The sequence below is a fragment of the Pelophylax lessonae genome, assembly GCF_965119305.1.
Source record: "Pelophylax lessonae genome assembly, chromosome: 6".
In the NCBI taxonomy this organism is placed as follows: domain Eukaryota; kingdom Metazoa; phylum Chordata; class Amphibia; order Anura; family Ranidae; genus Pelophylax; species Pelophylax lessonae.
The window spans coordinates 6867954-6883528 of record NC_138773.1 but is presented as its reverse complement, the minus strand read 5'-3'; the positions used below and the strand labels follow the sequence as shown (position 1 = coordinate 6883528).

The 15575-nt window shown below is 40.9% G+C and overlaps 1 protein-coding gene across 1 annotated transcript; it reads left to right on the top strand.

Annotated features, from left to right (window-relative positions):
• Positions 1–1993: 1993 nt before the first annotated feature.
• LOC309558373 (olfactory receptor 8G17-like) lies at positions 1994–2944 on the top strand (the record flags this gene model as incomplete). The annotated part of the gene is made up of 1 exon (XM_082261449.1): positions 1994–2944. One exon carries the CDS (start codon positions 1994–1996, stop codon positions 2942–2944), a length of 951 nt encoding a protein of 316 aa, XP_082117575.1.
• Between the last annotated feature and the right edge of the window lie 12631 nt (positions 2945–15575).

Below are 15575 nucleotides of genomic sequence, written 5' to 3'. Positions count from 1 at the left end.
CGGAACCATGAACCAGACGTACAACAACAGATAAGTGAAAATAAGAAAGCTTTATTGAAAAACAAGCTATAAAGCAAAAGTCCAAACGGATGGCGAAACCGATGCAGAGTCTTTGAGAAGCCAGGGGTCAGGAACCAGGAGGGTAGTCAGACGAAGCCAGGAACAGGAACCAGAAGCAGCAGCAGTCTTAGAAGCATGTGAACACAGGAGGACCAAGCAGGGAACTGAAGCCACAGACCTCCTATATATATGAGCTAGGCATCCAGCTCCTCCCAGTGGGAAGGAGGAGCCGCAGGGTGGGAGGCTACAAGAAACCCAGAAACCAAGATGGCCGCCAGCACATGTCAAACGAAGGAGAACAGCAAGAAGGTAAGACCATGACACTTGGTTTCTGTGCCTCGCCACTCTTCCTCACATGGACTTCCTCACACAGTACTTTTTCCACAGTCAGTGATGATTGGGGAGCCATTTCATCTGCTTGTGTTGGTCCACTGTGTTTTATCAAGTCCAAAGTCAGTGCAGCCCTCTAGCAGGAAATTCTAGAGTGCTTCGTGCTTCCCTCTACTGACCAGCTTTATGGAGATGCTGATTTCATTTTCCAGCAGGACTTGCCACCTGCCCACACTGCCAAAACAAACTACCAATACCTGGTCACATGATCATGGGATCACTGTGCTTGATTGGCCAGCAAACTCGCCTGACTTAAACCCCATTGAGAATCTGTGGGGTATTGTCAAGAGGAAGATAAGAGACACCAGACCCAACAATACAGATGAGCTGAAGGCTGCTATCAAAGCAGCCTTAACACCTCAGCAGTGCCACAGGCTGATCGCCTCCATGCCAGGCTGCATTGATGCAGTAATTCATGCAAAAGGATCCCCCCACCAAGTATTGTATGCATACTATACTTTACATTAACCTTCCTAGCAGTATTCCCGAGTGTGGCTCAGGGTTAAATTTCAGTGCCTAAATCGGTAAGCCCGAGCGTTGTATCTTGGCGGTGTGCGGCGGCGGATCTTCCTCCCGATGCTCTCTATGCCACGGCTTCCGTCTCCTGCGACGTGACGTTCGCAGGGGGGTGGAACCGGCGGCAAATTCAAAAGTAAAACACACCAAACACACTGATACATTGCAAAATAAAATAAATTCACATTAGTTTGCCCCCCAGTGCCCTTTCCTGCAGTTTTACTGTACTTTTTATGTATGTATATATATATATATATATATATATTATATATATATATATATATACACATTTTAGTATGCCAACATTTCTGTATTAAAAATCTTTATCTTTTTTTATTGGTCTCATGTAATATTCTAATTTTCTGAGATACTGAATTTTGGGGTGTCACTAGCTGTAAGCCATACTCATCAAAATTAAAAAGAAATTTTGAAAGAAATGAAATGCTTGAAATGTATCACTCTGTGTGTGCGTAACGTATCTTTATACAGTACAATATGTGAGTTTCACTTCTTAAATTGAATTTCTAAAAGAATTAACTTTTTAATGACATTTTAATTTTATGAGATTCACCTGTATAATAATCATTTTTTCAGGTAAGGCCTAAGTCAAATTTTTTTTCAGATGCGGCAGGAATAGGTGACTTTTCTCTGTCTCTTGAATAATGGGCAATGGACATTACATTCTGCCAATATCTAAGAATTTCAGTGAAGAATTTTAACATTTAAAATCTCTGATAGCAGCAAGAAACGGTTCATGTTTTCAATGCCCAATTTCATTCAACATCTTAACTTCCGCTGAAAGAATTTCTCTCTTTATTATTTTAGATTTTTAAAAATCAAGTCTTTCTTTAAGTCACAGAATAGAGCCAATTGTATTTTATTTGCAGGTCTTCCTTATTGTTCCTAAAAACAAGAAGAAAGTAGAAATTCAAAATTAATGTCTTATTTCTGTAGTGTTTTGGATGATTAACAACTCAAACATATCAAAGTATAACTTTTATTTTCCTCTTTAAAACAATATATTGGAATGGGAAATCAGACAATACTGAATGAATTATTCCTCTCTGGACTGTCTGACCTTCCGGATCTTCAGCTCCCTCTCTTTCTCTTCTTCCTTTTCATCTATATTCTGACATTAATCTGGAATTTGCTGATCATTGTCCTCGTAGTCACCAGCTCGCGCCTACATGTTCCTATGTATTTCTTCCTTGGGAATCTGGCTGGTTTGGACCTCTGCTGTTCCTCAGTTACTGTCCCACGAATGTTATTTGACCTTTATGCTCAAAGAAGAAAGATTGCCTTAACAGCTTGTATATTCCAATTCTTTTTATTTTTTTTCTTTGCTTGTACTGAGGCTCTCCTTTTGACTATCATGTCCTATGATCGATATACTGCCATTTGTCAGCCATTACATTACATACAGATCATAAGCTGGAAAGTGTGTGTACAGTTGGCATCCATTGTTTGGCTTCTTGGTTTTACCCATTCTTTAGTTCACACAATATTTGCCTTAAAATTAACATTTTGTAAATCAGATATTATAGAAAGCTTCTTCTGTGACCTTCCCCAGTTGTTGCGGATCTCCTGCAGTGACATCTACATCAACATTCTGCTCATTTTTCTCTTGGGTGGATTAATTGTAGTTGGTGCTTTAACACTGACCATCCTGTCCTATGTCTCTATATTCAGAATTGTCATAAGAATGCAAGTTAAAAGTAAAATGAGTAAAGTTTTCTCTACTTGCACCTCCCACCTGACAGTGGTCTTCATATTTTATTGCTCTTCTGTCTTTACTTACTTCCGGCCAAGCCCTAATCATCATTTTGCTGGTGACAAAGTGGCATCTGTCTTTTACACAGTGATTGTTCCTCTCCTTAATCCTCTGATCTACAGTCTGAGGAACCAGGATTTCAGAGCAGCATTTCACAATGGTTTTAGGAAAATTGTCTCCATCACAATAGAAAATACATTCAAATGAAATCCCAATTTGTACAAATTATCAAGAAACCGAATTACCTTTGTATGACCTGTGTTGAAAATTCTGTAAAAAGCTGCTTACTTTGATCTGTTTCTCTAGGAAAAAATACTATTCTGAAGATTATTTTAGTTTATAGACTAAAGATTATTTTTGGAGTTTGAAATAATTAAAACCCAAGAGTTTTTACATTTATTTATTTTTTGTCCCATTGGTGACATTTTCCTTCATTTCTTGTGTCAGAGTAAAAAAAGAAAGTTAAAATAAATATTGCCAAAGTAAGAGGAAATCCACACATAGACATTTGTCTCCAGAACAGAAGATCCTATTAGGAGATAGAGATGTGCACTTCGTAAAAATGTATTTAGCTTTGTTTCAGATTTGTTCATAAAGTTATTATTTTCATTTCATCATATTCATTATGTTAGAATGATTTGTTTTTTAGAATAATTTCATATGTATTTCTTTTTTAAGGATATCCCATTAACTTTACCCTACTCTTCACCACAAAATCGGTAATCGCCAGGAAATAGCCAGTCATTTTGCAGACTACAATGGGGGACTTCATACTTTACGAGACCATCAAATGCCTTAAACCACAATTGAGGACACGCAAGACTTCTTCAGGCAGTTACACCATTCCGCACTCTCAGATTTCCCGACTCCAACTACTAAATGTCCCCTTTACAACTTCAGAAATTGAAAAAGTCATCAAGACCCTACCCGATGGGAAGTCACAAGGCCCTTATGGCTTCTTCAATTAATATTTAAACATTTTCATCAAAGTCCTGTCCCCACACATGCAAAGAGTTTTTGCCAAAGCTGCCCTTACTTCATTATTTTCCACGGAGATGATAAAACCTTACATTCTTACTTTACCCAAACCAGGGTAAGATCCTACGACACCAGCCAACTTCAGACCAATTTCATTTCTAAACACAAACATCAAAGTCTATACCAAACTTCTGGCCAAATGCTTAACAGACATAATTACTTCTTTAAAGCAACAAGACCAGATGGGTTTTGTAAGGGGTAGGTAGACCACAGACATCACCAGAAGGATCTTGAACATGCATTATGCTGTAAAAAACCGAACGCCTTCTCTGCTGCTTTCCATAGATGGGTTCATTGGCAATACATGTCACTGGTATTACCCAAGTTCGGATTTCAAGGGTCCATACTGTCTGCTATTTTAGCGCTGTAAGCTTTCCTGATGGCACACGTCTATACATCTGGCTTTCTTTCCAAAATATTCTACATTTCTAATGGAACTCGACAGGTTTGCCCCCTCTCCCCTACCATCTTCAATGTAATCATTGAACCCATGGCTGAGATAATTTGTTTGCACCCCCTTATCATGGGTTTCAATTTCTAGTCTAGATCACATCTGATCAATCTGTTTGCAGATGATGTTATCCTTATAATGACCTGACCAACCCGCTAACTTCCCTCTCACATGCTGACCAGGTATAATCAAGCTTCAGCACTGTATCTTATTACAGGGTCAACTTCACAAAGTACCTCATGTTAGATCTGGGAATTCAGATTACCACCAAACAAAAACTCCAACATATGTTACCTTTTACATGGAGCTCACAGGGGATACCTTACTTAACTATTACACTGACTGTCACCTCCTCCTCCCTAGGTGCGTTTAAATTCAAGCCACTCCCTGCAAAACTTGAAAGCCAACTTAGAAACATATCACAACATAATCTCTCTCGCTCAAAATTACAATTCTGCACCAAATCCTGTATGTATTCCAGGTCCTGCTTATTCCCATACTCACTCTCTATTTTATCACCCTGTCAAGACTTCTGCAGAAATGTATTTGGAAAGACAAAAAAGCCAGATGCTCCCATTCAAATCTGATTTTACACAAGTCTGTTGGAGGTGCATGAATGGTTGATATCCAAGACTACTATTGGGTGGACAGACTGGACCAAATACAGCATTGGTTCAGAGGCTCTGGCAAACCCCTGTGGCTACACATTGAAACAGCCATGGCTGTCACACACAACCTTCCTTTGCTTCTTCTGACCTACGGAGACAATGGGATATTTCTACTCTATAACCACCTTTCCAGACATCCCTACAGGCCTGGCATCACCTAAATAGACAAAAAAGCTGTGATCCCCATGCTTCTCACTAGTTTGCTTTACAATTACTGTCTAAACTATGTACAAGATTTCATACATGACTCCAGGCCTAAGAGTTTGGAGACTTTGGTCAGGGAATTCAGTCCTCCAAGATAAGTGCACTTCACATGCTCCCGTATTTTACACTTTTTACACAAACATCCCATTCCAGAACTATGCATCCATGATAAGGCATGGCAATTCTATACATGTTTTACTAAGTAAAACAATTTACAGTATAGGCTACTCTTTAGGAAGACAGGTACGATCTTAAAGTGATAAACCGATCAAAACACTTTCTTTACTCCAAATCAATGGCAATAAGCCTTCTGAGAAATCCATAGAGCGATGCATTGCATCAATTACTGGGAGCTGATATTTAAAATTGTCAATGGATGGTACCTCACACCTTAAAGGCTAGCCAAACTCTTCCCAACCACTTCCCCCTATGCTGGCATGGCTGCGACCAGGTAGAACACTTGCTATACGCTTTGTGGGATTGCCCTAGCCTAACAAGCTTTTGGAATCAGGTCTTCCAAATAATCTCCTCCCTCACTGGAATTCTTTTATCACCAAATCCAGGTATTGCTATACTACATATTGGTATAGACTCATACCCTCACTCCTTTAGGCCAGTAGTTACACATGTGCTGTTAGCAGTCCAAAAACGTATACTTAGAAAATAAAAGTCACACAACCCCCTCAACATTTCATAAGTTTTGGTCATGGTTCAGTAAAACTATACTTATGAACATTAGAAATGGAAGGATTGGGAAGCAAGGATTTCGGGCACACTGATTATAAAAAATCACTTTTATTTGACAATTAAATTAAAAACATAAAATATTCCAGGCGGATATATTTTGTGCATTGAAGACAAAAACCACAAAAGTGGTCTACATTATAAAGTGCATTGGCTCATAAGATAGTGAACCTTGGTTTACATATGTAACGCTCCTGCGTTTTTGTTATAGGCTGGATTTACAGCTGCAAAATCTCCACTCAGTAGTCATGTAGAGATGTGTTGAATACCAGATCCAACTCTCCAGGACTCATCACCGTGGGCCTGTCAGCTTCAACATACAGATATATACACACTCAATGAGATGTTCCTGGAGTGATAGGATGTATATGATAGTATGAAGGTGATGTGCTGAAGGGACAGGTGTGAACAGTGACAAGGATGGTAAGCACTTGATAGGTTTGTACAGGAGAGTTCAAGATGGTATTTAGGAATGCAGATAGGTTAGTATCGAGTATGCTAACAGGTGGTGAGGACAGCAGATGACAAATACAGGATAGACTAACCCAGTGCAAGGATATATAGTAGTAGACAGGAGAGCTAGCAATCTATGCAGCAGTGCAGATGATAGATGGTAGTAGACAGGAGAGCTAGCAATCTATGCAGCAGTGCAGATGATAGATGGTAGTAGTCTCAAGAGCTAGCAATCTATGTAACAGTGCAGATGATAGGATAGTATGGATAGGTAGTAACAGTCCTTAATGCAATAGTAGTAGTGTAAGTTATGGAGGTTTCCCCTGCGGGGTACTTATCACTATAGTATAGTAGTAGAAGGGTCCGGTGATGAGGAAGTGATCCAGTAGCGAGATACAGGGATCAGTAGCGAGGTTCGGGTCTGAGGAAGTGATCCTGGTAGCGAGATACAGGGATCTGTAGCAAGGTTCCACATCGAGACACGCTTGTAAGTATAGATGCAAGGCAGGTGGAACGAACATGTGAGTGAGAACGCCGGCGGTTGAAATAGCCGCTCTGTGGCGCTCAGTGATGACAGCATCGGTCTTAAAGGTGTATGCGCACCTACCAGAAGAGAATGGTGGGACGCATACACGGAATGGAAAGTGGAATAAGGGTACCAGAGGTACCAGAACATTACAGTACCCCCCCCCTTAAGGCCGGCTCCGGAAGGCCTCTAGAACTGGTTTTTCCGGGTATTTCGAGTGAAAATTGCGAATCAGTCTAGGGGCATGTATATCAGAGGTATCCAGCCAGGTGTCGTCTTGGGGCCCATAGTTCTTCCATCGTACTAGATATTGGAGTCTTCTTCTGTGGATACGAGAATCCAGAATCTCCTTTATCTCATTTTCTTCTCCGCCTTCAACTTGTACAGGAGGTGGAGGTGGGATGGTAGGCCTTATTCCTTGGTTAGGAACATGTGGCTTCAATAGCGACACATGGAAGATGGGATGGATCTTGAGATCTGCTGGTAAGGTGAGCTGTACTGCAGCTTTTCCAGTTAGTTTCCTGATTGGGAAGGGTCCCAAGAATAAAGGCCCAAGCTTTTTGCTAGGGATCTTTAATCTTAAATTTTTTGTTGATAGCCAAACGAGGTCCCCAATAACATACTGAGGAGAAGGTCTTCTACGAAGGTCGTAGTACCTTTTTTGTTGACTATGAGCGTGTGATATGGTAGTATTGAGTAAACCCAAAGAGTCTTTTATTTGGGTAAGGTAATCCGAGGCTACTGGGTTACTCGATGGCAGGATGCGTGGTGGAAGAAGAGTGGGATGAAACCCATAGTTCAAGTAGAACGGACTTTGCTTCGTAGTACTGTGGGTTGCGTTGTTGTAAGCAAATTCCGCTAGAGGAAGGAGATCCACCCAATCATCCTGCAGGTATGATGTGTAGCAGCGTAGATATTGCTCAATGCACTGGTTGACTCTTTCAGTCTGTCCGTTGGTCTGAGGATGGTAGGGAGAAGTGAGCTTTCGCTCAATGCGTAAAATTTGACAAAGTGCTTGCCAAAATTTAGAGATAAATTGTGAACCACGGTCGGACAAAAGAGTCTTTGGAATTCCATGCAACTTGAACACATGTTTCATCAGTAGTTCCGCTGTTTGTTTGGATGAAGGTAGTCTACGGATAGCGATGAAATGTGCCATCTTTGTCAAGTGGTCCACTGACACTAGGATGGTATTAAATCCTTTAGAAGGTGGTAGTTCTACTATGAAATCTAAGGACACAACTTCCCATGGAACCTGGGGTATTGGTAGACTACAAAGTAGTCCAGATGGTTTTGTAGTGTCAATTTTGGACCTTGCACAGATGTCACATGAAGAAACAAATTTTTGTACAGACGTCTTCATATCAGGCCACCAAAACTGCCTGGTGAGCAAATTAAAGGTTTTCGTCATACCCATATGTCCTGCCATGGGTACATCATGCTATAACTCCAAGATCTTGGTGCGCATAGTAGGGGGTATGTAAAGTTTGTCATTGTAATAGAGGAAGCCTTCTGCATCAGTACTTAGTTGTGGTGGAGGTGAATCCATTCCTATACTGTGCAAAATCTCTTCCTTCAAGGATCGGACAACACCAATAATGCGTTCATAGGGTATTATGGGGATGGAAGGGATTTCGGCGCAGTTATCTTCGGTTAGTCGTGATAGCGCATCCGCTTTTTTATTTTTGTCTGCAGGCGTATAGGTCACTAAGAAATTAAATCTTAAAAAGAATAATGACCATCGTACCTGCCGGTGGGAAAGAGTCTTGTTAGTCTGGAGGTATTGAAGATTTTTATGATCTGTATATATGAGTATTGGTAACTGGGTACCTTCGAGCAGATGTCGCCAATTCTCCAGTGCCAATTTTATGGCAAGCAACTCCTTTTCACCCACTGGGTAATTCACCTCTGGGCTGCTTAGTGATTTTGAAAAGAAAGCAACTGGGTGGAGTGATGAAGTGTTTGTTGGTCGTTGGGAGAGAACTGCTCCTACTGCCATATTTGACGCATCTACCTCTAGAATATATTGGAGGGATGGGTCTGGATGGCGTAGTATGGGAGCAGAAGTGAAGCTTGATTTTAACAAGCAGAAAGCTTGATTTGCTTCTTCTGACCATTTGAATGGTTTTTTTATACTTGTCAGTTGTGTGAGAGGTCTCACAATGGCGGAAAAGTTCTTGATGAACTTCCTATAGAAGTTCGAGAATCCTAGGAATCGCTGTAGGGCCTTACGAGTTGTTGGTATAGGCCAGTCTAGAATACAGGATATCTTACTCATATCCATCTAAATTCCAGTTTTGGATATGAAGTATCCTAGAAATAATATTTCCTCTTTATGAAATAGGCATTTTTTTAATTTCACGTATAGACTGTGTGAGAGCAGTCTGGACAACACAAGTCTTACATGTTTTATGTGTTCAGGCATAGATCGAGAATAGATAAGTATATCGTCTAGGTATACTACAATACAGACATCAAGTAAGTCTCTAAAGATGTCGTTTATGAATCTTTGGAAAGCTGCGGGAGCATTACATAGCCCGAATGGCATCACAAGGTATTCGAATAGTCCGTATCTGGTTCTGAATGCTGTTTTCCACTCATCCCCGTCACAGATTCGGATTAGGTTGTATGTCCCTTTCAGGTCTAATTTGGTGAAATAAGTAGCCCCACGCACTTGTTCAATAAGTTCAGGGATAAGCGGCAAAGGATAGCGATCCTTTATCGTAATCGTGTTTAATTGCCTATAATCGATAATAGGCCTGAGACTGGAATCCTTATTGCGGACAAAGAAAAGTCCTGCAGCAGTGGAAGAAGTAGAGGGTCTAATGAACCCTTTTGTCAAATTCTCATCCAACTATTCCTTGAGATGAGAAAGTTCATCCTGTGAAAGGGGATAAACATGACCGAAAGGCAATTTGCTGTTAGGGAGTAGATCGATAGTGCAATCGTAATCCCTATGGGGAGGCAACACTTGAGCATTTTTCTCAAGGAACACTTCGGACAGATCCTGATAGCATAGTGGTGCAATTTCATCTGACACCACAGACAGAATCTTCCCATAAGATGGGAGGTTACACGTTTTCTCACAATAGTGAGAAGGGAAAACCAAAGTCCGTTTTTTCCAATCTATGATTGGTTGATGTGTGTGTAACCAGGGAAGTCCCAAAATAATAGGAAAATGGGGTGAGGATAGTATATCAAAAGTGATGGTCTCCACATGTGACTCGTTGGTAGTGGCAAGGAGTGCCTGTGTCTGGTTGGTGATTGGACCAGAAGACAGTGGAATACCATTAATGAAACTAACAGAAACAGGCTTAGATTTTGAAATAATAGGTATTTTATTTAAGGTAACAAAGCGTGTATCAACATAGTTTCCACAAGATCCAGTGTCGACCATAGCCTTGGTGGTGATCCTAGTTTGGTCCCACTGTAATATTAAATGAACAAAAAGATAGGGGTTAGAAAAGGAAGTCGTTAATCCTCCCAGCAAGACATGTGAACACTCACCCTCTTTTTTGCGAACGAGGGGACAGGTGTTTATCAAATGATCCGGGGATGCGCAATACATGCAGAGATTTCTGGATGTTCTTCTAGCTCGTTCAGTAGTCGTTAAAGGTGGGCGTATGGTTCCTACATCCATGGGAGTAGGGTCAACGGCCGAAATCCGAGAAGGACTAGACAATGGCATTCCCATCTTTTCAGCCCTTCTTTCTCGCAGTCGTCTGTCGATGTTGATACTAAGTTGTATCACGGCCTTAAGGTGCCAGGTAAATCCGCTCGGGCGAGCTTGTCTTTAACAGCTTCCGATAACCCGAGTCTGAATTGAGTTCGCAAAGATGTGTCATTCCACCCTGAATCAAGGGTCCATCTTTTGAACTCAGATACAAAGTCTTCTACAGGTCTCCTTCCTTGTTTCAAGGCCCTCAACTGCATATCAGCAGTACTCTGCCTATTGGGGTCATCGTATAAACTAGTGAGTTCCGCTAGGAATAAAGAATAGGTGTTGAGAATCTGATCATTATTCTCAAAGAGAGAGTCTGCCCAGGCCCGTGGATCACCCGTCAAGTATGAAATAACGGTACAGACTTTTATTTGATCAGTGGGGTATGTACGAGGCTTTAACAAAAAAAGCAATTGACATGCGTTTTTGAATTCCCAAAATTTTTTCCGGTCGCCTGTAAACACTAGAGGAGGGTTTATTTTAGGTTCAGGAGGCTGAACAGCAGTAAGCCGTGAGAGCTGGGTTACCTGCTGTGTTAGAGTCTGATTCTTTTCTTGTACGTCAGTCAGAGCAAGTATTAACGCTTTTACTTGTTGTGTTAATTGTGTCACTTGAGTGGGTAATTCTGCTGAATCCATTTTTAAGGTTCGTTCAATCTGTAACGCTCATGCGTTTTTGTTATAGGCTGGATTTACAGCTGCAAAATCTCCACTCAGTAGTCATGTAGAGATGTGTTGAATACCAGATCCAACTCTCCAGGACTCATCACCGTGGGCCTGTCAGCTTCAACATACAGATATATACACACTCAATGAGATGTTCCTGGAGTGATAGGATGTATAAGATAGTATGAAGGTGATGTGCTGAAGGGACAGGTGTGAACAGTGACAAGGATGGTAAGCACTTGATAGGTTTGTACAGGAGAGTTCAAGATGGTATTTAGGAATGCAGATAGGTTAGTATCGAGTATGCTAATAGGTGGTGAGGACAGCAGATGACAAATACAGGATAGACTAACCCAGTGCAAGGATAGATAGTAGTAGACAGGAGAGCTAGCAATCTATGCAGCAGTGCAGATGATAGATGGTAGTAGACAGGAGAGCTAGCAATCTATGCAGTAGTGCAGATGATAGATGGTAGTAGTCTCAAGAGCTAGCAATCTATGTAACAGTGCAGATGATAGGATAGTATGGATAGGTAGTAACAGTCCTTAATGCAATAGTAGTAGTGTAAGTTATGGAGGTTTCCCCTGCGGGGTACTTATCACTATAGTATAGTAGTAGAAGGGTCCGGTGATGAGGAAGTGATCCAGTAGCGAGATACAGGGATCAGTAGCGAGGTTCGGGTCTAAAGAAGTGATCCTGGTAGCGAGATACAGGGATCTGTAGCGAGGTTCCACAGCGAGACACGCTTGTAAGCATAGATGCAAGGCAGGTTGAACGAACATGTGAGTGAGAACGCCGGAGGTTGAAATAGCCGCTCTGCGGCGCTCAGTGATGACAGCATCGGTCTTAAAGGTGTATGCGCACCTACCAGAAGAGAATGGTGGGACGCATACACGGAATGGAAAGTGGAATAAGGGTACCAGAGGTACCAGAACATTACAACATAACAGTTGAATGTACAAAAAGGTTTGCAGTTACATATAGATCACAAATATACTTTGCATCAGGAGATTCCTGCCGACGGATACCCGAAATGTTGAGGAGCCGGTCAACAGGGTCAACTGAACTTATAGCTGATTTGCACCATACATTACTTTGCGTTTTTTGCTCAACATGTTTCGCTTTGCTACAAAAAGCTTCATCTGGAGCATATTATTTGACTCATCTGTACATTGTATGATGTGGCATACAGCTCAAATTCTCTGATAGTTAACGAGGAGGACTATTGTGTGTTCAGAAAGCTCATCTATTGGTAAACGAATATTCACATAAGAGTGAGAGTAATCACCCTATGTGCCGTATCAATATTTCAACAGTAAGGAGCCTACAGTATCGGGCTTTTGTACCCAACCTAAAGTATTATATTTATGAACACCTATTAGCCATCAATGTCCTCACCAACGCAACATCGAGCGCAACTGGGCGATATGGACTGATACATTTCTAAGATTCACTGAGATTCCATTTTTTTTTTATGTATACCCCTCCTCCTGTTTTCACTGGTGTAAACACCCTGTATGTTTGTATACCCTATAATTTTTCAATAAACATTATTTATATAATCTTTAAATTTGTTTTGTATATTCAGATTTGTTTGTATTTTCCTTGTTCCAAATTGATTTGCATTTATGAAGTTTGATTCTTTTCATTTCACTGTGTTATTTTGTTATTTTTGGGAGATTACTTAGTAACTCAGTGACCAGTTGTTTGGCAGTGTGCCGCTCAGGCTCAATAGATGGGGGGTAAACAAACTAGTTCATCCACAATGGCTGCCAGAAGTGCACACAGGGGATGGAACGCATCCTGGCTCTTACAATAGACTTAGGAGGAAGAGGGGTGACCCCTAAATGCCGTACATCTATATGTCCTGTGAGGTTAATGGAGTGGCAACTTCAGCCTGGACTTCAACCAGGCCATGCCCGAACATGTTTCACCCAGCCCCCTCACAGGACACCTCAATGTGCGGTATTCAGGGGTCACCTCTCTTCCTACTTAATAACTCTGTTTGAGTTGGATGGATCCATCAGAATCTCTGAATCATAGCGAACATAAAAAAAAAATTACTTTGAAATCATAGATTTTTTGATGATGTGGAGATTTTGATGGATCCACTTCCATCCAACCCCAAAACTGATCAAAACGGATCAAAACCTGATGTGAAAATGCCCCAAGGTATAAGAGGGAAATTAGGTAATGATTACTACTGTATTTGTTACAATATCAAAAAGGGTACAACGCTTTTGAAGAAGAAGCAGATGTGGATGGAATTTGTGAAAAAAATCCAAACAGAACCACCACCAACACCAAACACACTGCCTCTTACCCCAAGATATAGACCCCCTATTACGAAGGGTCAGATGAGCTTGATAATAAATCCCTGGCTATGTAGCCACAGACATCCCTCAGTTCCTCAGATGGTCCACTTCGGTATTTCTCCAGAGATATGCAAAGTTCATAAACAGAAAGAGGACATCTCATGGGGTAGTAAGTTCCAATGAATAAACTTATTTAATAAAACAACACTCACATTTGGTCACGTCACATTTGACAATGTCAATGCTGACGAAACGTGTAGGGTGGAGACAAAGTTTGTGAAGTCATTGCGCACCCGTTTGTAGCGGCCATATGTTTGGTTGGAAACAATCAGTTTCCAGGTCACAACTGCTGCTTGTTAGCCGACCAAATGTGAGTATAGTGAAATGCCGTCATTCCTGCATATGTTCTAGCAGCTGGACTTTTATAATTACAACATCTGAGCACAGTTTTTTTGCTTTATTTATTTGTTACAAGATGTTTCCATTTTATAGGTAGTGCATTTTTTATTATAATGAAAAATGTTAATGCAACATAAAAACAAAATGGATCCAAATCTACTTATATCTTTTTCATTATGTCATTACATTATTTGGATACTTCAAATATTAAAACATGAATGAATTCATAATGAATATGAATACATTCCATTGTTTTGTTAAAAAAAAAATCACGTTCCTTGACATTTATTTCTATTGTGATTCAGAGATTTGGATACATAAAGTCTCCAAATAACAAAAATTGTGTCTGAATTTTGATTTGTAATGAACAGAATCACATACGTCTAATGGGATATTTTCTCCCACTTCCTTTTCTTGTGTCAAGTGCACATGTGTGGATTTCCCATCATTCTCTGTCCTGGTGAAGATATTCACCAAGAGAAATGCCACATACATATTAAGCTGACAAAGGCTCTAATTACTCTACATTTCATAAAAAAATTTCAGGGTGATGTGGCCGTAGGGATTTATTATGGATACAATAAGAAACCTGGGAATGGGACATAAGATGGTCCGATGGATCCAAAATTTATATAACCACCCTACAGCCTTGGTAAAGGTCAATGGAAGTCTGTCACCATCCTTTGAGATGTTTAACCACCATCCTTCCTGCCCAGGCCAATTCTCAGCTTTCAGCACTGTCACACTTTGAATGACAATTGCGCAGTCATGCAACACTGTACCCATATGAAATGTTTATAATTTTTTTTTTTTCAAACAAATAGAGCTTTCTTTTGGTGGTATTTAATCACTACTTGGGTTTTTCTTTTTTGCTGAACAAAAAAAAAAAAATATTTTGAAAAAAAAAAAAAAAATAGTTTTTATAGTTTGTTATAAAATTTTGCAAACAGGCAATTTTCCTCCTTCATTGATGTGCACTGATGAGGCGGCACTGATGGGCCCTGATAGGCACTGATAGGCTGCACTTATGGGCACTGATCGGCTGCACTAATGGGCACTGATAGGCTACTCTGATGGGCACTGATTGGCTGCTCTAATGGGCACTTATAGGCTGCACTTATGGGCACTGATAAGGTGGCACTGGTGGGCATTGATATGGTGGCACTGATGGGCACTAATAAGTTGGCACTGATGGGTGGCACTGAAGGGGACTGGTAGGTCGCACTGAAGGGCACTAATAGGTGGCAATTATAGGTGGCACTCATAGGTGGCACTGATGGGTGCTGATAGGTGGCACTGAAGGGCACTAATAGGTGGCAATTATAGGTGGCACTCATAGGTGGCACTGATGGGTGCTGATAGGTGGCACTGATGGGTGGCATTGATGGGCAATGCTAGGCACTGGTAGGTGACACTGATAGGCAGCACTGATGATGGGGCACTGATTGGCACTGATAGGTGGCACTCGTGAGCATTTATAGGTGGCCCTGGTGGGCACTGAAAATTTCAAATGTACTTGTCATGCAGGTGCAGAAAAATTGGTCCTTGGTTGTTGATGGTTCCTGAACAGTTACTCTTGCTGGGTGCAGGAATGGACCGTGCTGCTAAAAAAATCCATACAAATGTTAAATCGCATGTACTTGTCATACAGGTG